This window comes from Giraffa tippelskirchi, chromosome 3 (assembly GCF_054371585.1).
Source record: "Giraffa tippelskirchi isolate mGirTip1 chromosome 3, T2T-mGirTip1v1.2.pri, whole genome shotgun sequence".
NCBI lineage: Eukaryota > Metazoa > Chordata > Mammalia > Artiodactyla > Giraffidae > Giraffa > Giraffa tippelskirchi.
In genome coordinates this window covers 151,719,072-151,746,844 of record NC_137277.1, presented here as the reverse complement: position 1 = coordinate 151,746,844, position 27,773 = coordinate 151,719,072, and the positions used below count along the sequence as shown (strand labels likewise).

General features: G+C 37.5%; 1 protein-coding gene across 14 annotated transcripts in view; it reads right to left on the bottom strand.

The window, feature by feature from the left end:
* Nucleotides 1–27,773, bottom strand: part of PARD3B (par-3 family cell polarity regulator beta) — a 1,110,743-nt gene that overhangs the window by 509,955 nt on the left and 573,015 nt on the right. For all 14 annotated transcript variants that reach the window (XR_014078966.1, XR_014078967.1, XM_081577736.1 and 11 more), the window contains one exon: nt 1,926–2,014. Coding sequence is in view for 12 of the 14 variants with exons in the window: in XM_081577736.1 (XP_081433862.1) it covers nt 1,926–2,014 (89 nt within the window). In the remaining 2 variants the exon portion in view is untranslated. The remainder of the gene's footprint in view (nt 1–1,925; nt 2,015–27,773) is intronic.

Genomic DNA, 27,773 nt, shown 5'->3' with positions numbered 1-27,773 from the left:
GTTTTGTACTTAGAGCATAATACAAATCTTTCTTAATAAATGCATTAAATAGCCACATGCTGATAGATAGCATTCATATGTTTTATACAGAGGGTTTTGGAATATAAATGTTTAGTCTAGATAATAAGATTTCAGCTTAAAAAAATTAGGATGGCTTTATGGATTCTTTTTTTCTAGTTTGCAAGTATTTCTTTACACCACTCATAACCTCTCCTGTAAGACATAATAAATTCTATGTATCATACCGATACCTACTCTTTAGTAATCATCAATCTTGTATTTTTACATTGACTTAAAAGCAAATCCTATAATTTGTTAATCAATCTTTTTTCAAAACACTAAAACTTTTTTGGGGGATGCAGTATTAAGGTTCATTCAACTTTGTAAGATTCTCTTCTTCAGTATTTCAGAATAAACATTTATGCTCTCTTTATATGTGACAGTCGCAATTATTTTGGCTGGCATAATATTTGACACATGTTAAATTACTATCACAAAAATATTATTATCCCCAAAAAAGAGCATAAAAGACGTTCAATTTTGTTGATTGTAATATGTAGATACTTAAAGAGTTAGATCTATTAGTGCTATAGACAAGCATTACAAGTTTTACAGACTATGTTTTACCAGATCTTTATAAATTGCTATCCATTATTTGCTTCAAGATGGTAAGGAAAGCCATTTGAAAAAGGAAACATCATAGAAAAGTCTATGTTTTAAATTTATTTTAAAAGGGGAAAAATAAAACCACTCAGTATTATTTATACTCAGTGGTGTTCTGTGGAAATCTCTGTATAAAGACCCTCATGGTAGATAAACAAAGCAAGGAGGGCTAGATGCAGTTACCTGAATACACGTCTCATAAAATGAGATTTTACCAAGATGTGAAAATATGCTATTAAAGTTATTTGTTAAAGAAGAATAGAGTTCAAGGACCAGTGAGCAGGGTATATACATATTTACTTATGTTTTGGAGGTGGACTGAAAATGGAAAATGTAGAGAATGAGGTGAGAAGGCTATTTGAGCAGTGGAAAGAAAAAAGGGATTGGCAGGACTTATGAAAAAGAGACAAAAAATGAACTCTAGGGCAAAGGAAAAAAAACATTTCAGTTACAAAAAGAAAAGTTGGAAACTTTCACTAAACTCAAAATAGCTAACTCTATTCAACTTTCTAAGATCTACCAACACAAATGCAGATAGTCATCAAGCATTAGGTCAAATAGTGTTAAGCAAATTACATGTTAGAACATGTCTGACTGACAAAATTGATTTGAATAGTTATTGGAACCAGTGGCTACCTAGGGCTTCCCTGATAGCTCAGTTGGTAAAGAATCTGCCTGCAATGCGGGAGACCTGGGTTCAATCCCTGGGTTGGGAAGATCCCCTGGAGAGGGGAAAGGCTACCCACTCCAGTATTCTGGCCTGGAGAATTCCATGGACTGTATAGTCCATGGGATCTCAAAGAGTTGGACACAACTGAGCGACTTTAACTTTCACAACCCATCCCCAATTTCCTACATTACAAACATAGAAATTTTTTCTCTGTTCCCTCTCTCTGTCAGTGCCTTTCAGGTTCATTTTATATACATAAGAGTAAATATTGCAAGATTGTTAAAATACAGTGCAAAGTAGTATTAAAAGAGCTAATGTCAAAGTAGAACACCACACCACAATGAACTCTGAAATGTTCACTTGAAGCTATAGCTCAAAGAGAAGGAAAAAAACAAGAAATCTAGGTTGCAGAAAAAAGTTGGAAGGATTGAGACTCATTTGTACATGTTTGTCAGGAATTTCTCATGTAAAAAAAGAAAAGTAATTTAGCAATTAATTTTATCTTGATCTTTTCTATAAAATAAAAACAACTATAAATTTAAAAAAAACATTAAATTGAAATAAAATATTCTTATTCACATAAATAGGATACCTCAATGCATTCATAGTTTTCGGTGATGTCAGTATTTCTGTCTGCATACCATTCATAACTTCTCCATCTTCTAATTCCTCTGTGGAATTCTGTAGTGAAACAAACCATAAGCATGTGGATGCTATGCACATAGAATTGAAAATTTGAATAAAAAGTCTCAACGGGAGAGAATAAATGGTTTTATTCTGGATATATACAGTGCACTCCAATTTCTTTGAAGGCTGGAAAAAGGTGTTAATCTTTTCAGTGTTTTCAATGTTCTTTTTTCTTCCGTTTGGTTTCTGGAATATTCACATGGGCCATTTACACAAGGCAGTATGTTAAGAGCTTTGGAATACATCATTTAGCTTCCTGCTACTCAACCATAAGCACTGGGGACTGAGTGTTTTAAATCAGCAAGGAAAAGGGGTACCAAAGGGAAGGTGCCACTGACAGGGGGAGATGTATTAGCTTTTGATGTACTGTACTTGCTTGCACCCCCCTCAGTGACACAAAATATAAAGAAAGCAAAATCCATGAAAAAAAAGTTGCCTGGCAAGGTCACTTCTATCACAAGTATAGCAGGGAAAGTGCAGGATAAGAAATCTGGAGTTCTCACTTGTCTTAAGACTTTCATTCTGAGTTTGCTCTTCAGCACAGAGAAACTAAAATTAACCATTTAACTTCTAAAATGGTAAACAGTCTTCTACTACAGAGAAGGAAGAAGGTGAGGGAGGTCCTGCACTCCAGGACAGTGGCAAAATTGAACTGGATGTTAAATAGAGGACAGAATAGATTCTAGAAAGCCAGCCTACTTTGAGTTTCATTTAAGTAAGACATTAGTTCTCTGTCAGGCTTTGGAACTGAACTCTAACAGAGTAATTTTGCAGAAACACCGCTCTTCAGAATCCCAGCCACAGATAGCACATGTTAAGGACTTGAGTTTCAGTGAACAATCACATGGAGCGTTCATGGGTCTAAAGATGCAATTTCAATCACAAAAACACAATAGATGAGTTAAAAGGTTGGACATAAAGGAATAAGGTTAACATTCGGAAGAAAACAAGACATGGAGGCACAAATTAAGCAGTGTGTCATTGTGAATTGATATTTTTTTAAAATGTATTTCATTTTCAGATTGAAAACCAACATCTCAAACTAGGGGTTGAGAGTTTTGTGAAGGACTTGATTTCGCACTAAATTTTTAAACATTTATTTGCTTTCTCCTCTTCATTAAGAAAGGAAAAACATCCAAAAAGTTAAAGGACACATTTTAGTTGAAGGTACAAAATCTTAAAAAGATGAATAGTTTCAAAAGTTTTCAAACCTTCACCATATTATGAAGTGCTTGATATATGTTTACATCGAAACGACACTGGATTGGGGAGGTTACAAAACACTTGAGTAGAGAATTTAATAAAATATATCATATCATCATTTGATATGACTAGCACCCATATCAAAACATTTGATGACTGCATTTATGTCAAAATCATTAACTTTCTCATCTATCAGAAGAGGGAGCTTTATGAAGGTGGAGGCTGTATCTAGTCCTCTCTATATTAAGCACACAACACACAGGATTCATTTAGTGAATGTTAATGAATAAATAAGATGAATGACATTGCATTAGTTTCCTAATTATCTGCAATAAGGTCAAAATTCAGTTCACTTCAGTTCAGTCGCTCAGTTGTGTCTGACTCTTTGCGACTCCATGGACGGCAGGATGTCAGGCTTCCCTGTCCATCACCAACTCCCAGAGCTGGCTAAACTCATGTCCATTGAGGCAGTGATGCCATCCAACAATCTCATCCTCTGTCATCCCCTTCTCCTCCTGCCTTCAATCTTTCCCAGTATCAGGGTCTTTTCCAATGAGTCAGTTCTTCACATCAGCTGGCCAAAGTATTGGAGTTTCAGCTTCAGCATCAGTCCTTCCAATGAATATTCAGGACTGATTTTCTTTAGGATGGGCTGGTTTGTTCTCCTTGCAGTCCAAGGGACTCTCAAGAGTCTTCTCCAATACCACAGTTCAAAAGCATCAATTCTTTGGCACTCAGCTTTCTTTATGGTCCAACTCTCACATCCATACATGACTACTGGAAAAACTATAGCTTTGACTAGATGGACTTTTGTTGGTAAAGTAATGTCTCTGCTTTTTAATATGCTATCTAGGTTGGTCATAGCTTTTCTTCCAAGGAGCAAGTGTCTTTTAATTTCATGGCTATAGTCACCATCTGCAGTGATTTTGGAGCCTAAAAAAATAAAGTCTCTCACTGTTTCCGTTGTTTCCCCATCTATTGGCCGTGAAGTGATGGTACTGGATGCCATGATCTTAGTTTTCTGAATGTTGAGTTTTAAGCTTACTTTTTGACTCTCCGCTTTCACTTTCATCAAGAGGTTCTTTAGTTCTCTGCTTTCTGCCAAAGGGTGGTGTTATCCCACAGTGTCTGTGAGAGACTTAGAATTGACTTGGCTAGGCGGTTCTGGGGTAGAATCGCTCATTGAGGTTGAATTCAGGTGTCAGCAGGGCTGCGATTACAGTCATCTAAAGGCTTGACTGGAGTTTTAAGACCCAAGATAAAGAATCTGCCTGCTGTGTGGGAGACCAGGGTTCGATCCCTAGGTTGGGAAGATCCCCTGGAGAAGGAAATGGCAACCTACTCCAGTATTCTTGCCTGGAGAATCCCATGGACCAAGGAGCCTGGTAGGTTATAGTACATGGGGTCAAAAAGAGTCAGAAACAACTAAGTGACTAACACTTTCACTTATTTTTTCTTTATAAAAAGCTTTATTAAGATATGATGTACATAACATTAAATTCACCCTTTGAAAATAGTACAATCCAGTCCTTTTAAACTTATTCAGAGTTTTGCAACCATCGCCAATATCTAATTTTAGAGTAATTTCAAAATTCCACAAAATAACCTCATACTCATTAGCCAGAATGGCCCATCCTTCCTGCTTACCAGAGCCCGTTGCAATCATTAAGCTACTGTCTGTCACTAAGGATTTACCAGTTCTGAACAATTGTTTATAAACAGAATCATAAGATATGCGGATTCTATCATTTAGCATGATGTCCTTAAGGCCCTCCCATGTTGTGGCATGTATCAATATTTCATCCCTTTTTTTTGTTAAATAATATTCCACTGTATGTATGTAGCACATTCTGTCTACTCATTCATTACTTGATGGGCATTTGAGTTGCACTCATCTCTCATGCTAGCAAAGCAATGCTCAAAATTCTCCAAGCCAGTCTTCAACAGTATGTGAACCATGAACCCTCAGATGTTCAAGTTGGATTTAGAAAAGGCAGAGAAACCAGAGATCACATTGCCAACACCTGTTGGATCATCAAAAAAACAAGACAGTTCCAGAAAAACATCTGCTTTATTGACTACGCCAAAGCCTTTGAATGTGTGGATCACAACAAACTGTGGAAAATTCTTAAAGAGATGGGAATACCAGACCACCTGACCTACCTCCTGAGAAATCTGTATACAGGTCAAGAAGCAACAGTTAGAACTGGACATGGAATAACAGACTGATTCCAAATCGGAAACCAATTTAACTTATTTAACTTTATGCTTATTTAACTTATATGCAGAGTAAATCATGCAAAATCCTGGGCTGGGTGAAGCACAAGCTGGAATCAAGATTGCCGGGAGAAATAGCAATAACCTCAGATATGCAGATGGCACCACCCTTACGGCAGAAAGTGAAGAAGAACTAAAGAGACTCTTGATGACAGTGAAAGAGGAGAGTGAAAAAACTAGCTTAAAATTCAACATTCACAAAACTAAGATCATGGTATCCAGTCCCATCACTTCAGAGCAAATAGATGAGGAAACAATAGAAACAGTGAGAGACTTTATTTTTTGGGGCTCCAGAATCACTCTAGATGGTGACTGCAGCCATGAAATTAAAAGATGCTTGCTCCTTGGAAGAAAAGCTATAATCATCCTAGACAGCATATTAAAAAGCAGAGACATTACTTTGCCAACAAAGGTCCGTATAGTCAAAGCTATGGTTTTTCCAGTAGTGAGAGTTGGACTATAAAGAAAGCTGAGGGCCGAAGAATTGACGCTTTTGAACGATGGTGTTGGAGAAGACTCTTTAGAGTCCCTTGGACTGCAAGGAGAACAAACCAGCCCATCCTAAAGGAAATCAGTCCTGAATATTCATTGGAAGGACTGATGCTGAAGCTGAAGCTCCAATACTTTGGCCACCTGATGCAAAGAACTGACTCATTGGAAAAGATGCTGATGCTGGGAAATATTGAAGGCAGAAGAAGTAGGGAACGACCGAGGATGAGATGGTTGGATGGCATCACCGACTGGATGGACATGAGTTTGAGCAAGCTCAGGGAGTTGGTGATGGACAGGGAAGCTTGGCATGCTGCAGTCCATGGAGGGGCAAAGAGTCAGACATAACTCAGCGACTGAACTGAATTGATTTCAGTTGTTTCCACACTTGCTTATGATTATGAATTATGTTGCTGTGACCATTTGAAATAGTGTTCAACTCTGAAATAATGTTAAGAATGAGAAGTTCTTGTGTATGCCAATATGTTTCATTTCTCTCAGGTATATACTAAGGAGTGGAATTGTTGGGTCAGATAGCAACTATATGCTTAACATTTTGAGGACAACTATAGTATTTCTAAAATATCTGCACAATTTTGGATTCCTGTCAGTAATATATGAGGGTTCCAAATTCTCCAAATCCTTGCCAACACTTGCTGCTTTCCTTTAAACAAAAATTAGCCATCATAATGGGTGTTAAAGTTTTTGTTTGTGTATACCTAAAAACTAATGATTTTCATTCCTTAATGATAAATGATGGTGAGCATCTTTTCACACTACTGTTAGACATTTGTGTATCTTCTCTGGGGAAATGCCTAATTACTTGTATATTTATTGTTGAATTGTAAGATTTTTCCAAACATTCTGTGTACAAATTCCTTGAAAAGAAAGCAAAAGTGAAATGTTAGTCACTCAACTGTGTCTGATTCTTTGCAACCCCATGGACTGTAGCCTACCAGGCTCTTCTGTCCATGGAATTCTCCACGCATCAATATTGGAATGGGTTGCTATTCCCTTCTCCAGGGGATCTTCCCAACCCAGTGATGGAACCTGGGTCTCCTGCCATTGCAGGCTGATTCTTTACCATCTGATCCACTAGGGAAGCCAGATATCCAAAATTTCTCCCATTCTATGGGCTCTGACTTCACTTTCCTAATGGCCCCTTTGAAGCACAAAAGTTTCCTAAGAGTTTTGTAGTGTTAGCTCTTGTATTTAGGTCTATTACCATTTTGAGTTAATTTTTGTACATGGTGTGAGGTAGGGAATACAATTTCTTCTTTGCATGCAGATATTAAGTTATGCCAGCATTAGCTGCATTAATGCCCTTATTAAAATTCATTTGACCAAAAATGCACAGTTGATTTCTGGGCTCTCAATTTGTCCCACTGATCTGTATTCTATGCCAGTACTACATAGTCTTGCATATTGTAGCTTTGTACTAAATTCTGGAATTGGGAAGTCATAGCTCTCTCTTTTTTTAAATGTTTGATTATTCTGGGTGTCTTGCCTTTTCATATGAATTTTGGAATCTGAGCATTTTTTTTTTTTTTTCAAAAATGCCAGCTAGGTTTTGATAAGGATCACACTGGACCTGTAGCTCAATTTAGAGAGTATTACCATCTTGACAAAATGAAGTCTAATCTATGAACAGTTAACAGTGGCAGTTATTAAAATAAATATTCATTTTGGCTTTGTTATTCATATAAACATATATCCTCAGAATATCAATGAAAAAACTGGGATGTTTGTAATATGGTTTTAACTATTTTTGACTCTTTGCTCCCATTCAAACTGCAATTTTCTTGTTGATCCCATGCCAAGGTAGGAAAATAACATATTTTCCGGTTCATATCAACATTCTGCAAGGTTCAAAGGACTTTTTTCTAGTTCTACTTAGATAGTAAGTAAAGGTTTTATTTATGTCAACAAAGTACTTAATGCTCCAAGTATATGAAAATGTCAATTAGAATTTGAAAGCAATATTGGCCCAATTGCAATGTGATAATCTGCTCAAGGGTAATTCTTAACCGACTACAGTTTTATAGCAATCACGTCAATCACTACAGACTTAAAGAACAACGTCCACAGACATATGTCTAAGACAAGAGTTCTACTGTTTTAAAAGTAGCAGCAAAGACTCTGCCTGGCCACAGCTATCAAGAAGGTAGTAATTATAGTTTATCATCTCAACTAACAGACAGTGCTTGTCACTTGCCAAAATCATTTCTATATGCTGCAGTGGAATAATTCTTTCATATTCTCTAGAGATGGGGCTGGCAGACAGATGCTTAGGGCATCCTATAAGGACACAAAGCCAGTTTCACACTGACTTCAACAACACTGCAGCAGTGCAGTGCTTCAAGACTTAGACAAAGGCAGCTTATTTCTTGAAAGGGTCCATAAAGTCATTTTTTTTTCAATTACCAAATGAATAACTAGCAATGATTTAAGAGCACTTAGACTTTTCCTACACTAAATAACATAATGAAGAGTCACAAAATCACACATCTAAAATTGAAAATGATATATATATATATATTTTTTTTCCCTCACAGCTTATTTGAATAACTTTGAGACAAATCTGTAAAATCATGACTTTTAAATTTGGAAATAAAGGGGCAAAAATAATCTGATGATGAAGAGCTAGGGAATAAACAATGAGTGTTGAATAGCCACTATATTTCTTCAACTTCAGGCTTGAGAAATTTTAATTCTGTGACTTCAAATCCTCAAACTTGCCTCCAGAAAACACAATGGTTTGCGAAGCTCTACACTTAATCTTATTGGTAAAATGATTATAATATTTATTTTTAATGCTAAAATAGATATGATCAGTGGCATTATAAGGGAATAAAGCTATGTTGAAATTTACCCAGTCTCTTTCTTTTGTTCACATTAGAATCCTTTGCTCCCTAATACAGTTCAGCAGGAGGTTTTGTCTTGCCAACCAGGCAAAGACCTTTAAGAAGTGTGTCCTTTACGTCTTTGATTATCAGAGCAGGGAACGTATCATATGTGGCTCTCACAACAGACAAGTTTAATTACTACAATTTTTAAAAAGCGAACATTTTTAGCAACACTTTCAGGATCACAGGAGCATTTCTGACAGCCAGAATGAGTTGGATTTCAACATCACTGTGCTATTTTTAACTTTAAAATCAACACTTACATAAATATTCCCAAACCAATTAGCAGCAGCTGGAAAGTAAAGGTGTTTACATTTAGTTAGCACCAGCGCTCACGATGGCGAGTGCTCACGGGCTGTGTGGAAGGGGCCACGTACCAGGCGGGACACTCCTCTCTCCAGGGTGATCCTGGTGTTGGCAACAGGCTATCCTTTCGCAGTTCATGGTGGGTATAAATCACTGATTTCATACAGGAAAGTGTATTCATGATGTAGCCTCATTAAGATATACATCTCCAAATAAACTTAACATTCTTGATAAAAATTTTTGGAAGAAAATGTTACCCACATTCTCATCGCTTCTCCCCAGTCAACCACAGTTATAAAACAATATTAAAAACAGCTTTATAGCTCAGCTTTTCATCTCTCAGATGAGAACTGAAATAGATGTCACATAATCTATAGATGGCTTCCTTTGACTTACAGGTGAAAATATACGGCCTTGATTTTTGCCCCCCTCCCATGCATTTTAGCCACATATGAAACCATTTGCCTACAAAATTTTAACTGCAGTTATGTTTCCAAAGCTCAGGTGTATTTTATAACAAGATTTGCATTCTGAAAAGCCAACTGCAAGTTTCTTTTGAAATTGCACATGAATTTTAGAGAGTAATAGAAAAATTATACAGAGAAGATTTGAATGCCAGGTTACGTGCCTCGTGCTCATACATAAACATCATGTAAATTTTAAAATTAAAATTCTGGGCATAATTTCAGAATATTTGTTTTGACTTCTTAGAACAAGAATATCTGTGCTAGAATAAAAACAAGTTGTATTTGATACGCACACATATGAGATGAACATGCATTTTGGTAGTCAAGCACTGTTACTGAAGCTTGACCTAATCCATTTTCTTCATGCCTTAGGCAATGCCTTGCCATGGGAAATATCTCAGCTGGCTTCATAGATTCCACCCCAAAATATTTCCGTTCTAACAATTTAATATACCTGCAATTTTTCATATAAATAATACATATGTTTATTCATTCTACACGTAAAACAAATGCAAATATTATATACAATGTATATTAGATTGTATATCCATATATATGCATATTAATAGAAATTGGCACTGCCTTATAGTAAATAGTGCAAATCTTCAGAAATCCTAGACAACATTAAGAAACGGTGCTGACAGGCTAGTCTAGTTCACTGATTTTACAGCTAAGAAACAGAGACCCAGAAGGGTGAAGTGACAAGCATTTCAACTTAACTGTGCTAAGGGTAGAGACAGACTCCAGGACTCTTGATTCTTAATTCAGCGCTCTTTCTGTGTACCATGGTCAATAGTTGTTGACTTAATGAATGCTGCTCTAGTATTCTTTTTTTTTTCCTTTTTTGTTTCAATGACTTAAACAAAAACTCTAATAATGTCTTGGATATACTTCACCCATCTTTCAAAGATCTTACAACATTTTCCGTATAACCAGAGGCATATTCACGACAATCCTAAATAATTTGTAGGCATTCCTATCCAATTCTATACATGGGCATATTGAAGGGGAAAAAGCTTAACGTCTTGTTCAAAGTGAAACTAAGGGTCAAAAAAAGAACCAAGAATATTTAGAACTCACATGTCCTAAGGTTGAAGTTTGTAGGCAAGCATGCTAAACATATTTACCTTGTGATGTTTCTTAGCTCCTGATTTTAGACAAATGTTGTGAGCAAACAATATTATGAAGCTTAAAAAAGGATGTGAAAAACTGTCATGTATTTCATTAATCTAGAGATGAGCTCAAATAACTGCATTTTAAAATAAAGCAACCTAGATGTCCATCAGCAGACGAATGGATAAGGAAGCTGTGGTACATATACACAATGGAATATTATTTAGCCATTAAAAAGAATACATTTGAATCAGTTCTATTGAGATGGATGAAACTGGAGCCCATTATACAGAGTGAAGTAAGCCAGAAAGAAAAACACCAATACAGTATACTAATGTATATATATGGAATTTGAAAGACGGTAATGATAATCATATATGTGAGACAGAATAAGAGACACAGATGCATAGAACAATCTTATGGACTCTGAGGGAGAAGGTGAGGATGGGAGGTTCTGAGAGAATAGCATTGAAACATGTATATTATCATATGTGAAACAGAACACCATTCCAGGTTCGATGCATGAGACAAATGCGTGGGCTGGGGCAATGGGATGACCCAGAGGGATGGGATGGGGAGGGAGGTGGGAGGGGGGTTCAGGATGGGGAACATATGTAAACCCATGGCCGATTCATGTCAATGTATGGCATAAACCACTACAATATTGTAAAGTAATTAGCCCCCAACTAAAATAAATAAATTTATTAAAAATATATATATATATAAAATTAAAAGAATAAAATCAAACAAATAAAATAAATAAATAAATAAATAAAGTTATTTTTTGAGAACACAAAGTAGATCAATCTACTAACTAATCTCAAAGCTTTGGCTTCTGAGGTACACGTGCAATATGTGTATATATATATATAAATATAAATACACACACACACACACACACACACACACACACACACACATACACTCACTGCTAAGCAACAGGAGTTACCTTAATGCTTATAGGGTAAACACTAGACTGAGTTTAAACAATTCTGGATTTTGTACAACACAATGATGTGCTAAGTCGCTTCAGTCATGTCCAACTCTTTGTGACCCCATGGACTTAGCCCGTTAGTCTCTTCTGTCCATGGGATTCTCCATGCAAGAATACAGGAGGGGGTTGCCATGCCTCCTCAAGTGGATCTGCCCGACCCTGGGATGGAAACTGAGTCTCCTCTGTCTCCTGCATTGGCAGGCAGTTTACCACTAGTACCACCTGGGAAGCCCGGGTGAATACAATACACTGGAAGTCAATGATATTCCAGCTGACAGTCTCATGCAGCTGTGATACCTGAGATGACGCACTGAACGGGTGCATTCCCATTGACTCTCCACACATTCAGAGTTAGTCACACCTTCTCCTCATCTGGCTTGTGTTCAAGAGATACTGCCTGGTTTTAATTGCTATAATAAAAGTAAGACAGACCAAATTATGTATTATAGTAAAATTAAGCTTTGCTCTGAAACAAAGGAGACATAGGTTCCAACAGAAGTTCTCTCATAGTTTTGATTGGTGATGTCACCTAATCTCCTGGCCCTCTCCTTTATTATCTGTAAGATAAAGTTAAGATTTCTAAGGTCTATTCCAGGTACAAAATATCCCAGAACTTAGTAAAGGGACACCAAGTAGTCCTCGCTGAAGAAAAATGAAAAATATTTCAACAGATAAAATAAGGGGTGATTGGAAAAGGTCAGTTTTCATCCCAATCCCAAAAAAAGGCGATGCAAAAGAAGGCTCAAACTACCACACAATTGTACTCATCTCACACGCTAGCAAAGTAATGTTCAAAATTCGCCAAGCCAGGCTTCAGCAATACATGAACCGTGAACTTCCAGATGTTCAAGCTGGTTTTAGAAAAGGCAGAGGAACCAGAGATCAAACTGCCAACAGCCGCTGGATCATCAAAAAAGCAAGAGAGTTCCAGAAAAACATCTGTTTCTGCTTTATTAACTATGCCAAAGCCTTTGACAGTGTGGATCATAATAAACTGTGGAAAATTCTGAAATAGATGGGAATACCAGACCACCTGACCTGCCTCTTGAGAAACCTGTATCCAGGCCAGGAAGCAAGAGTTAGAACTTGACATGGAACAAAAGACTGGTTCCAAATAGGGAAAGGAGTATGTCAAGGCTGTATATTGTCACCCTGCTTATTTAACTTATATGCAGAGTACATCATGAGAAATGCTGGGCTGGAAGAAGCACAAGCTGGAATCAAGATTGCCGGGAGAAATATCAATAACCTCAGATATGCGGATGACACCACCCTTATGGCAGAAAGTGAAGAGGAACTAAAAAGCCTCTTGATGAAAGTGAGAGAGGAGAGTGAAAAGGTTGGCTTAAAGCTCAACATTCAGAAAACTAAGATCATGGCATCTGGTCCCATCACTTCATGGGAAATGGATGGAGAAACAGTGGAAACAGTGTCAGACTTTATTTTTTGGGGCTCCAAAATCACTGCAGATGGTGACTGCAGCCATGAAATTAAAAGACGCTTACTCCTTGGAAGGAGAGTTATGGAAAAAGTTATGACCGACCTAGACAGCGTATTAAAACGCAGAGACATTACTTTACCAACAAAGGTCTACCCAGTGAAAGCTATGGTTTTTCCAGTGGTCATGTATGGATGTGAGAGTTGGACGGTGAAGAAAGCTGAGCGCCTAAGAGTTGATGCTTTTGAACTGTGGAGTTGGAGAAGACTCTTGAGAGTCCCTTGGACTGCAAGGAGATCCAACCATTCCATCCTAAAGGAGATCAGTCCTGGGTGTTCATTGGAAGGACTGATGTTGAAGCTGAAACTCCAATACTTTGGCCACCTGATGCGAAGAGCTGATATTTGAAAAGACCCTGATGCTGGGAGAGATTGAGGGCAGGAGGAGAAGGGGACAACAGAGGGTGAGATGGCTGGATGGCATCACCGACTCGATGGATATGAGTTTGGGTCAACTCTGGGAGTTGGTGATGGACAGGGAGGCCTGGCGTGCTGCGATTCATGGGGTCACAGAGTCGAACATGACTGAGCAACTGAACTGAACTGATTCATTTGAATAAATTTATTTGGAAAGCTACCCTTGAGAAGCAACCCTCAAGGAGACATTACGTACTTTCTTCACATACTGATTTTGAATAACTTTCGGGGAACAGATATATGACATGAGGTAAAGTTTACTTAAAATAAAGAACTGTGAAAGTTCAGAAGTTTAACAAGGCAATCCTGCAACCGCTGTTTTAAGATCCACTGTTTCTTATTCAAACTCAAATAACACATTCCAAAAGAGATAAAAAGAAAACTGGAAAACACACACACACACATATATATATTTCAAATACAAGTCTGACACAAACATGATTATAATGATCACTTCAGTTTATAATTGGGCTTCCCTTGTAGCTCAGCTAGTAAAGAATCTGCCTGCAATGTGGGAGACCTGGGTTCAATCCCTGAGTTGGGAAGATCCCCTGGAGCATGGAAAGGCTACCCACTCCAGTATTTTGGCCTGGAGAATTCCATGGACTGTGTAGTCCATGGTGTTGCAAAGAGTTGGACTCGACTGAGTGACTTTACTTTCAGTTTATAATTGGATTACTTCCCCAACTCAGTTATGGCTAATTTCCCCCTAGCTTTCTGTATTATTGAATCCATCAAAACCTCTTGAATCCAATGATTAGGTATACCAACACAGTGCAAGTGCTGTTTACTCATGAGAAGGTGAAGATCTTGAATAATACAATATACTCTCCCATGAAGGTCTGCTTCAGATCATGCTCTCATAATAAAACAAGATCGAAGGCATTATAAATACCTGCTTCTTTTCCATTTAATCTCTCTCTTGAAACTATAGCACCTTCTCAAATATTTAGAATACAAATCTGTTCAAATGGACAGTTTGACGGCACTAGGGTTTCACTTGTAATTACAAACCATCACCTACAGCTGGCAAATATAAAAAGACTTGAGGGAGTTGGGATAATTCAGCAATTACAAAAAATTCTAGCTTAACTGTTTTTCTTGTGGCTGAAATATATTTCAATCCGGTTTGATTCTAGTAAATGTACCTTATGCAATGAAGCAAAGCTACACAAATTCCAGGCTTGGTTAGGAGAGTGTAAAGATAAAAGAATATATTATTAAAGGAATATTTTTTCATTTGCACATGCATTTCACTAATGCCAGTACAGGCACACTCCTCTGCCAGTCTGCATTACAAGTCTTTCCTATGAAAATAGGCTGCAGAAAATGTTGGATCCACAACCAAGTCCATGGAGACTTGTTTTAGGAGATGGGTAGTAGTAGTGTTAGTTTCTCAGTCATGTCTGACTCTTTGCCACCCCTGCCAGGCTCCTCTGTCCATGGGCTTCTCCAGGCAAGAATAATGGAGTGGATTGCCATTCCCTTCTTCGGAGGATCTTCCCTACCCAGGGATCGAACCTGGGCCTTCTGCGTTGCAGGTAGATTCTTACCATCTGAACTACAGGGAAGAGGTGGGGAGAGGGGATAAAAGCACAGGGATTTACATGTATACTTAGTTTAGTAGGAACTTAAAAAATTCTCAAAACGTAGAAAGTCAAAGTTCTATGTTGAAAAATCTTTTAAAATTATCAGATGGAAAAATAAGTTTACAACTTATCTTGGTCCATGAATAAGGCATGTTCAAGGACTCTTTTTTCCCCCCAACAGTCATGAACATGCCTCCTAAGTCTTTATCTTTCTATAGACATTTCACTCTCTTCTCATCTAGCCCCTCATCAAAGTCCCCCTACACTGCCATGTGTTCTGGTTTCTCTCCTATGACCTCCATATATCTTTCCACACAATCATTTTTCCATTCACTTTGTCATTCTTGCATTTCACTTTGTGACATCTTTATTGGAAGCCTCTGGTTTCAAAAACTATCTCACTAGCTTATAAGACCTACTGAAAATAAACAATGTGGGGAAGGATTTTTCTCAGACAACCTAAGATGCCCTTGAAGCAATCCTTATCATGACGTGTGTGAAGGATGAAGAACAGCAGGAGAGACAGAAGTCCTGTACAGAGAGAAGAAGTGGGGTAATCCAGAGTAGGATGCCCCATCTTGGGTGTTAGCAGTATAAAAACCTGTAGAAGCAGCTCTAAATAAAGTGTGGGGGTATGACCCACGAAGAACAGCTGTAGTCATGGGTAGCAGTCTGCAAAAGGTTTGTTTTATGTCTTGTGCTTTTAGGTGTGGAGATACAACAGAGATTAGGAAGAGATGCTGTAGAAGTTGTTATTCAGTTGCTAAGTCATGCCCAACGCTTTGAGACCACATGGATTGTAGCTTGCCAGGCTCCTCTGTCCTCTATCTTCTGGACTTTGCTTAAATTCATGCCCATTGAGTCAGTGATGCTATCTAACCATCTCATCCTCTTCTGCTCCCTTCTCCTTTTGCCTTCAATCTTTCTCAGCAGAAGAAAGCTGCAGAAGTAGCTATCACCAAACCAGAACCTCCTCAAGTCATGTGAGGAAACCAACATGCATTTCTATTGGAATACAAATGTCTTCTACTTAAAACTGCTTACAGTGTTTGAGGAGTGGGTGGAAACCACTGTCTTAATTAAGAATATTTCACCGACTGAGCTATTAATAGCTGTCTAGAACACCACTGCTTGCCTGGCAAACATCCATCCATCCTTGGAAATCCTTTAGCAGAGTGGGTGCTCTTCCCTAGAACACTCTGCACAGACTTAGTCTCCCTCCTCAGGCCACTTGTGTGCCACACAGAAGCTCTACAATGGCATTCATCTCAGGGTAAGTGATGGTTCCTTACAGGTCTGTCTCTCTTCTTAAGATGAGGAATGTGGAATGTGTCTTTTCCATCTTTGTATACCTATCACCTAGCACAGGACTGAAATATGACAAATATTCCACTTCACAGAGGAGTTCATTGGATAAAGAAACCATTTCCCTAGAAATTCTTTCCCTTAATGGCTCTTAGGGAAGATTTGGTAGACAAAAAATATATGTGTGTGTATATATATATATATATATACACATATATATATATATATCCTAACATTAATGAATCCTGTAAAATGTGCTGAGTCATTATGCATGACTCTGGGCTTTGAGGGAGAGAGGAATGGAGATTAGAAATCAAAGATGAATATGACACAGTCTGCATTCAAAGGTACAAGCTAGATGGAATCATCACCAGAGCCATCTCTGGCAAGAGAAATTAAAGCGGAATTGAAAGCTAATCTTTATTTATGGATTGAAATAACTGAAGTAAAAGAGGAGGCACCAATTTGTACCTGGCTGTTTATATTTTTTTATATGTGCTTTTATGTGCTGATGTGCTCAGTCGTGGCTGACTCTTTGCGACCCCATGGACTGTGTAGCCTGCCGGCTTTCTCAGTCCATGGAATTTTCCAGGCAAGAGTACTGGAGTGGGTTGTCATTTTTTTTCTCCAATATGAGCTTTTATATTTTATTTCTTATAATGTAATTTAGAATGACTTGTTATTTATAAAATGTATTTAAACCAATATTTAAAACCATTTAAGTTCTACAGTGGCTAGAAGCTTGAGTTTGTCAGGCTTTGGTCCTTTCCTTTGGAAAGGAACCCTATCCTATTGAAACCCCAACATCCTGGACCTCCGGACTGGAGAGTACTGATCATGGTGGGGACCTTCCACCTGAGGCAGGACTGGAAGTAAGGGCCCATCATTGCAGCAGAGCTGTTTTGAAACTTTTTCTCAATATTCCTCTTTTCTTTGTGCTTTCTCATTTCTTTATATCCAAACTCATGTCGAGGTAATAAAATTTCTTGGATTCATTGTCTTTTGCCATGTTTTTTCCCTCTTTGTGCATCCTTTATCTTTTAAGAGTACCCCTTCCTAAATGCCTCCAACCCCTCCTTCTCCACTATTTTCAAGAATGCTCTGAAACTCTTTCACAAATTCAGGAATTTCTTCTAGTATTCACTCTGCCACTTTGATTTAAAAGAAAACTAACTTTGCCCAGTGAAACCACTTCCTCAGCAGCCCTCTGAAGCAGGACATGATCATTTTCTTCACGCTGCCAAACTCCATCCTGGAGTTGCTTCTAGATAGAGATGCAATGCTTCCTCCTTTGGAAACTGCCACAGCATTCTGCTTCCCCATCCCCTGCTCACTGCCTTCACCCACCAATTTCCAGGCTGGTCCTCCAGCTTTTCCACTTGCCCCATCATGTCACTTCATATATCTTTTCCTCTCTATGCTGTATCTCTCACTCTCATCCCCGCTGACTCCCTTTTATACCTTGACTTTACTCCGTACTTTCTTGCTTCTGTTTCAGAAACTAACCAAAAGCAAAAGCAAACATAAGAAGCTAAGGAAGGGTTCTAAGCTAAGTCCTCATTATTTGCCAAAGAGATGTTCTTGAGAATCAAAATATACTAAATGATATGGTTGCTCAGGACTAGTGAACCCATGGATAAAACGGTAATAATTCAGTTCACAAACATTTACTTAAGTCCCCTTTGTTCCAGGCACTGTGTCAAGTGCTAGGGGTACAATTATATATATTCTTCACTTTAAAGAGCTTATTCTGCAGAGGGAAGAACAGAGAGGCTGGAGAGGAGTTGATAGTGACTGTTCTCTGCACTGTTCCCTTTTACATGCTCCGTAATTCAACTCCACTGAACACCAGACAGATCCCAACTGCACTGTTAGACTTTCTCCAACCTCAGCTCCATTCTAGGTTCAACAGCAGGTATAAGCCAACAGACTAACAGAAATTAGCTATGCTCCATCTAAAACCATGTTTCTAAATTTTTTTGATCATTTGTGACCAAGTCACAGTTACCTACAAAACTAATGACAGTAATGGTTCCCCTCCCAATATAGACGTATATATGCACACACATACAGAATTCTGCACAAAACTTCAAGGCTTTCTACATTCCTTAGTCTTGATATGATCTCAAGGTTAAGAACTGATATTTAGCTGTTAATCCAAGCCCATATCTTTGACAGAATCATAAGAGATTGGTTCCACAGAAATGATAATACATATTTTCACAGACACATCTTTAAAGAGTGATTGCTATGTACAAGGGACAATAACTGAATAGGGAAGGAGGTGGCTGCTACAGATAAAAAACCAGAGTGGATGTAGGGGGATATATTATCAACCATACTGCTCATCACTTTCCTGAGATCCTCCAGGGACGGGAGAGGTGCAGTACAGACATCCCTTCAAAATCTGTCAGCAAATACTGTGATCTTTTCTGAAGCCTCCTTGACAAGCTAAGTCAGTCCTACACATGAACTTCCTAGTCACATCGTGCTGTGGCAAAATTACAAATTATCACATGCTCTGGACCTTTGGCTTACATGCAGTATGTACGAAATTTCAAGTGTTGAATGTGTGAATGCTAAAGGTCTAATGTTCCTGACGAGTACTAGTTCATTTGTCGTCTATTCTGGGACTGACAAGTTTAAGCCTCTCAGCTTGAATCTCTTCCTCCAACCTCTGATCCAGAAAATCACTACAAGTATGGGGCAAGGTTACATTCTAATTAGATTTCTTAATTCACATTCTTAAAGCTGCTCATATTAGATGGTGATTATTTAATCCAAACGTCATCTCTGGATTATCTTTGAAAGTCATTCAGATTCACCAAATGGACATAGTTAGTGGAGCAATTCTGCAGGACAAGAAATTTAAGCACTGAAAACTGCTAGAGGATGAACTGTTAGATCGCTTAAAAGTTCTGATTCCTCTAACAGAAGAGCCATAAACCAGTTTTCCCCAAGTCACAGGAAAGACTGGCGTGCTGCAGTCCAGAGGGGTCCCAAACAGTCGGAGACGACTGAGTGACTGAACTGAAGTCACAGGACAATTCTTTCAGCACAGCATGTGCATCACTACCATCTCTCCCACCTTTGTGTTCACTAGGCTTCAAGAACACAGTACACAGGCTCAGGAAACACTGTATAATAAATGTCACCTGAAATCCTCATGAAACTGACATGGCTCCCATCATACAAAGGTGGAAGAAAGCAACCCAGGTCAGTTTATGCTGGTCTCTGCTTGATTTTTATTCAGTTCACTTCAGTTGCTCAGTTGTGTCCGACTATTTGCCACCCCATGGACAGCAGCATGCCAGGCTTCCCTGTCTATCACCAACTCCCAGAAATTGCTTAAACTCATGTCCATCAAGTCAATGATGCCATTCAACCATCTCATCCTCTGTCATCCCCTTTTCCTTTTGACTTCAATCTTTCTCAGCATAAGCATCTTTTACAATGAGTCAGTTATTTGCATAAGGCAGCCAAAGTACTGGAGTTTCACGTTCACCATCAGTCCTTCCAATGAATATTCAGGACTGATTTCCTTTAGGATTGACAGGTTTGAAATCCTAGCAGTCCGAGGGACTCTCAAGAGTTTTCTCCAGCACCACAGTTCAAAAGCATCAATTTTTCAGTGCTCAGCTTTCTTTATAGCCCATCTCTCATCCATACATGACTACTGGAAAAACCACAGCTTTGATTAGATGGACCTTTGTTGGCAGAGTAACGTCTCTGCTTTTTCTTATGTTGTCCAGGTTGGTCATAGCTTTTCTTCTAAGGAGCAAGCATCTTTTAATTTCATGGCTGGAGTCACCATCTTCAGTGATTTTGAAGCCCCCCCAAATAAAGTCTGCGACGGTTTCCACTGTTTCCCCATCTATTTGCCATGAAATGATGGGACCAGATGCCATGATCTTAAGTTTTCTGAATGTTGAGTTTTAAGCCAACTTTTTCACTCTACTTTTTCACTTGCATCAAGAGGCTCTTTAGTTCTTCTTCACTTTCTGCCATAAGGGTGGTGTCATTTGCATATCTGAGGTTATCGTTATTTCTCCCGGCACCCTTGATTCCACCTTGTGCTTTATCCAGCCTGGTATTTTGCAAGATGTTCTCTGCATATAAGTTAAATAAGCAGGGTGACAATATACAGACTTGATGTACTCCTTTACCAATTTGGAAACAGCCTGTTGTTCCATGTCCAGTTCTAACTGTTGCTTCTTGAACTGCATACAGATTTCTCAAGAGGCAGGTCAGGTAGTCTGGTATTCCCATCCCTTTCAGAATTTTCCATAGTCTGTTGTGAGCCACACAGTCAAAGATTTTGGTATAGTCAATAAAGAAGAAGTAGATGTTTTTCTGGAATTCTTTTGCTTTTTCTATGATCCAACAGATGTTGGCAATTTGATCTCTGGTTCCTCTGCCTTTTCTAAATCCAGCTTGAATATCTGGAAGTTCACAGTTCACATACTGTTGAAGCCTGGCTTGGAGAACTGTAAGCATTACTTTGCTAGCATTGAGATGAGTGTTATTGTGCAGTAGTTTGAACATTCTTTTGCATTGCCCTTCTTTTGAATTAGACCGGAAATTGATATTTTCCAGTCCTGTGGCCACTGCTGACTTTTCCAAATTTGCTGACATATAGAGTGCAGTACTTTCACAGCATCATCTTTTAGGATTTGAAATAGCTCAGCTGAAATTCCATCATCTCCACTAGCTTTGTTCACAGTGATGATTCCTAGAGCCCACTTGACTTTGCATTCCAGAATGTCTGGCTCTAAGTGAGTGATAACACCATCATGGTTATCTGGGTCATGAAGATCTTTTTTGTATAGTTCTTCTGGGTATTGTTGACACCTCTTCTTAATATCATCTCTTTGTGTTAGGTCCATAAAATTTCTGTCTTTTCTTGTGTCCATCTTTGCATGTAATATTTCCTTGGTATCTCTAATTTTCTTAAAGAGGTCTCTAGTCTTTCCCATTCTATAGTTTTCCTCTATTTCTTTACATTGATCCTGAGGAAGGCTTTCTTATCTCTCCTTGCTATTCTTTGGAACACTTCATTCAAATGGGCATATCTTTCCTTTTCTCCTTTGCCTTTTGTTTCTCTTCTTTTCACAGCTATATGTAAGGCCTCCTCAGACAACCATTTTGCCTTCTTACATTTCTTTTTCTTTGAGATGGTCTTGATCTCTGCCTCCTGTACAATGTCACGAACCTCTGTCCATAGCTCTTCAGGTACTCCGTCTACCAGATTTAATCCCTTGAATCTACTTGTCACTTCCACTGTATAATTGTAATGGATTTGATTTAGGTCATACCTGAATGGTCTAGTGTTTTTCCCTATCTTCTTCAATGTAAGTCTGAATTTGGCAATAAGGAGTTCATGATCTGCGCTACAGTCAGCTCCCAGTCTTGTTTTTGCTGACTGTATAGAGCTTCTCCATCTTTGGCTGCAAAGAATATAATCAATCTGATTTCAGTATTGACCATCTGGTGATGTCCATGTATAGAGTCTTCTGTGTTGTTGGAAGAGGGTGTTTGCTATGACCAGTGCATTCTCTTGGCAGAACTCTATTAGCCTTTGCCCTGCTTCATTCTGTACTCCAAGGTCAAATTTCCCTGTTACTCCCTCCAGGTATTTCTTGTCTTCCTCCTTTTGCACTCTAGTCCCCTATAATGAAAAGGACATCTTTTTTGGGTGATAGTTCTAGAAGGTCTTGAAGGTCTTCATAGAACCATTCAACTTCAGCTTCTTCAGTGCTACTGATTGGGGCATAGACTTGGATTACTATGATATTTATTTTTATTAGCTTGTCATGAATGTTTATATTTAGTGAATGAATGAATCAGTGAACAAGCCAGTCCACCTACCCTGTTGTCTGTGAGCCAGACTGTATTCTCATACCTCCTCCCAAAGAAACATAGGCCAGTGCACTTTTTCATAACTGTGTGCAGAAATAACAAGCCAAGGAAAAATTGTACCTTTCTACTGACTTCTCAACAAAATATAAATTTATAAATAGTTGTAAATATTTGAATGTTCCTTGAACTATATTTTTGTGTATAATAGAAAAGAATGGTTTAAAAAGGAACACGCAGTTATTTTTCAATATATTACAGATTACTTACTCAATTCCATGTAACACAACAAAAAGAGCCCCAAACAAGAAAGAAGTTTTCTAATGAAAGATTCCCTGGACTTTAACAAAATGAAGAGTTTCTTCTAATCCAATTTCTGTTAAGATGTCTGTCACAACACCATCACCCTAGCCCTCAGCCATGCCTAATCAGTGATGAAACCTCACACTTTTAATGAACAACCAGGATGGCATAGAGAAGTGCATGCTTCCTGACAGATGAGGGTTTTTAAACTGAGTGGTGATGTAAACCTCTCTCTGCTCTTCTTATTACAAGGGAAATACTTCTGCAGTAGCTGAGGACTCTCGGGTGATGTGTCTCTACAAAATACAGCAAATGGCCTATCCACTTGTGAGGCAATCACAGTAAATTAAAATGACAGCATTTAACAGCTCTTCAGAAGGGAATGGCAACAGGAAACAAAAATAATAGGTTTATATAATCAAATTATTGATTACTTTTCTGTGGATCACCTTCTTCTAAGGAATGATCAGATCACAAATATGATGATAAAGAAAAAGCTTGGTGTTAATTCATTCTTAAAGACAGAAAGCATAATGGTTAGGATGCTCAATGGATGAAAAGAGTGTGAACAAAATAATAGACTCAGTCTCACCCTCTGCTCCAGTAAATACAGAAGAGAGTCCATGAGACTTTAGGTTCAGATTTGTCATCTCACCCCAAAGAGAAATGTATAGCAATTTGGTGGCTGGTGGGAAATGGCCACAAAGGAACCCCCTAATTTTATCCTCCCCTATAATCCCACTGCCAGATTTGAAGTCATTCTTTAGCATTCATAACACATGGAATGAGTCTAGACCTAGTTTTCTTATTCCAACCTGTAAAGCTGTTGTGATTAGCAACACTTTAAACCTGGTAGAGTTTCTTTGCTTTTTAATGTTTTCATTGGTGATATTATTCTATCTGAAACTCTTTAATACTAACACTGATGAAATGATGACATTCATTTCACATTGATGGCTTTTCAAATTACTACTTTTCATAGACTTTAATTTTTCCCTCTACCTACTATTGGATAAAGCAATGTTTCAATAGATTCTTTCTCTCTTTCATTTCTCAAATATTCTCACTACAAATGCCATTTTATGAAATGAGGAGAACCTGCTAAAATATGACCATTTTTGTCCATAGTACTAAAGACAGGAAGAAAAAGAAGAGACAATTTACTCATCAAATGGTCATGGTCAATGACTTTTTTAAAAAAGCTAGTTATGGGATGTCAGGCTTAAAAAAAAGTCAAGTTTCATGCCCCAGTTCAGACTAAGAACCTGTTATTTAATTAGCATTGGAAAAAAAAAAAGAAACGGAGCATCTAGTTTACAGAAGGTATATTGTTTGATGGACAAAGAATGGCAGTTTTAATCAATGAAGGAACAAGTTTTTTGAAGCTAAAATTTAAAGGAAACTAAAAAGAGAGCTCAAAATATCATGTCCCAAAATAGAGAATATTTTCTATCTTCAGTTTGGATGCACTTTTAAGTCCAGACACATTTTATTATTAATAGTCTCATCAAAGAAGAGTTAAAAAATACAAGAAAAAGAAAAAAAAATGAAAAGCCTTAATTAATTTTGACAGCAACTGCATTAAAATGAACTGTTAAATAAACTTCTAAAAGTCTTTAAGCAGTGAAAGCTAGAGGAGGGCTAGCTATCTAAAATCTTAATTTCAATTATCTGCTATATTTACAACTTCATGCTTTACAACATGCCAGAAGGGATGGCTTAGTGGTCTAAGCATCTGGTTTTGAATTGTTGTGTTCCTTGAATCACGTCATTTAATTCACCCCCTAGTCCTTGTAGGGGCTGGATATACAGACAAGTTACAACAACACTTGTGGACTTATTCATCTCGGGCCTTTCACACTGATAGTGGAACCAGGGGCTGATCTTAAGTTGTTCCTTCTCTTTTATAACTGCAACAAACCCTACTCTGAGTAAAGATTAATCTCTCTCCATACTTTAGGAATGCCCCCAAAGACCCTCTCCAATGTAGTGAAATAAAGTAGCATTTTTAAAACATGAGAAAAATATATGACAGTCAAATTACAGTTATAGCAACTAAAGTTTTCAAAACGGGAACAAAATTGCTGTAAAAGCAATTCAAACCATGTAGAACTAGGTGCCACTGGATGTCTTGGTCTTTGAGGAAATATGAAGAGAAGCCTCTGTGATTGCTCCCATGTAGACCATGTTTTTATTGCCTGTTCTCTCATATTCTGTGTGCATTTTTCATGGAAAATTAAAACGTCACAAGAGAACCCACATAGAATGCTCCTCTCATGCAAATATGCCTGCACTATGTGGGTTTCTAAGGAGCTATACTTCAAAACCTATTTGGTAAAATGTATTCTTTCTGTAATATTTATTGTCACATGGGGGAAAACATTAGTAGGTCTTGTTGAAGTCTTCACTAAAATAGCAAATTAACTGAGGTTAGAAATGCCATAATTAATTAGACTGGCTCTTCTACACTTGAAGTCCAGAACCATTACCAAGTGATAGTAACCTGCCCTTACCAATAAAGCTATATGGCTAATAAAGCAGTATGTTCTGTGTTAAAACAGCATCATCACAAGTTGTACAGTTATTACACTAGAACTTCTACTGTTTTTCAGAATTCCACATTCTTTTTGGCAATGAACAATTCTGACCAAATATAGTACAAGTAGAACACGGAAAAATAAACTCAATATTGAAATACCAGTAAAGATTTTAGAGTCAATAATTTGATAGAAGACACTTCATATAAAGTGTGCATTATGCTTGACATGAAATTTAAGATAGAAAATTCAAAGATGTGAAAATACCAAAGACTATTGTTTGAAATATGCAAATGTCAAGAGAAGAAATGAATGATAAAAGCAGACACTAGTAATTTAAAGTGAAAAAAATCATGTCATGGATAATTTACAACATACATGAAATAATCTTTCCTAATAGCAATGAGTTTTTATATAGAAATAGACTTACTTAATCTGTGGCTAAAATACTTTGTTTCAATAACAACATACTCTTTAACTTTAGGAAAAAAGTTCTAAAGATTTTTTTTTAATGAAAGAATAATTCAAAGCAGAGATTCTTGATTTAAAAAATAAAATCCAACTATAATCTTCCATAAGAGAAATGTCTAAAACATGACAAAACTGAAATATTTAAAATAAAATGGCAGAAATATATATTAGTAGGTACTGAGTTAAAACAAACAAAAAGGCAGTAACTTGTAATACAGCTGTCTTAAATACAAAATAGACTAAGCTAACAAATATTAGGGAGTTAAAAAGTGATTAATTACATAATCACAAAAAGAACAATCCAGAAAAAGTATAATAATTATCAACCTATGTACTCAACACACCGTCTTTATATAAAAGATGGAGAGAAATTCACAAATCCACTATCATAATGAGAGATTAGTTCACTTTTCTCAATAACTGATGGCTATTGCAAATGAGAGGATAAATGATATTTAAATATAACAACTAGAAAGTTTGGTATCATGTACAAATGGACATAAATGGGCATCTGACAATTTTTTTTTAAGATAACGAGGACATATAAACAACATATATGAAAAGCAGCACACAGAGGAAAAAAAAATCTAAAATGTTCCATGACATAGTATAACCTAAATAAATCCTAAAAAGATGATAAAAACACATCTTATTTTCTGACCACAGTGTGACTAATAAATTAAAATAGCAAAAACAATCAAAAAAAGAAAACCAAAATACAGGAAAACTAAAAACAAACAAAAAACCTCTACCCATATATTAGGAAAAGAACTTTTAAAAGGATATATCTAAATAACACATAAATCAAACCACAAATCACAATGGAAATTTCATGTACAATCATACGATTTCTAAAAAGTATGTAATTTTTAATAACTTGAGCATTTATTTTAAAAAAGAAAGTCCACAATAGATGGTAAAAATATCACATGAAAAGGTAATGGAAGATTTTATAGGGAAGAGATAAGGACATTGTACAGCCTAGATGCCATGTTCCCCATCATGTGATTCAAGTAGGCAGTAAGTTTACAGCCCCACCTATGGAGTACTGTTGCCAAAATAACTGATCCTGAATCTAATCATCACATTTAATCACAGAAAACTCAGGGAATGAAAAAACAACCTAAATGAATCTACAAGGCAGCAATCCGCTAATTTCAGAATATAAGAATCTACAGCAATCAATACAAAGAAATAGAAGAAAACAATAGAATGGGAAAGACTAGAGATCTCCTCAAGAAAATTAGAGATACCAAGGGAACATTTCATGCATATATGGGCTCAATAAAGGACAGAAATGGCATGGACCTAACACAGGCAGAAGATATTGAGAAGAGGTGGCTAGAATACACAGAAGAAGTGTACAAAAAAGATCTTCATGACCCAGATAATTGCCATGGTGTGATCACTCAATTAGAGCCACACATCCTGGAATGTGAAGTCAAGTGGGCCTTAGAAAGCATCACTACGAACAAAGCTAGTGGAGGTGATGGAATTCCAGTTGAGCTATTTCAAATCCTCAAAGATGATGCTGTGAAAGTGCTGCACTCAATATGCCAGCAAATTTGGAAAACTCAGCAGGGGCCACAGGACTGGAAAAGGTCAGTTTTTGTTCCAATCTCAAAGAAAGGCAATGCCAAAGAATGCTCAAACTACCGCACAATAACACTCATCTCACATGCTAGCAAAGTAATGTTCAAAATTCTCCAAGCAAGGCTTCAGCAATACGTGAACCGTGAACTTCCAGATGTTCAAGCTGGTTTTAAAAGAGACAGAAGAACAAGAGATCAAATTGCCAACATCCACTGGATCATCGAAAAAGCAAGAGAGTTCCAGAAAAACATCTATTTCTGCTTTATTGACTATGCCAAAGCCATTGACTGTGTGGATCACAACAAACTGTGGAAAATTCTGAAAGAGATGGGAATACCAGACCACCTGACCTGCCTCCTGAGAAATCTGTATGCAGGTCAAGAAGCAACAGTTAGAACTTGACATGGAACAACAGACTGGTTTCAAATCA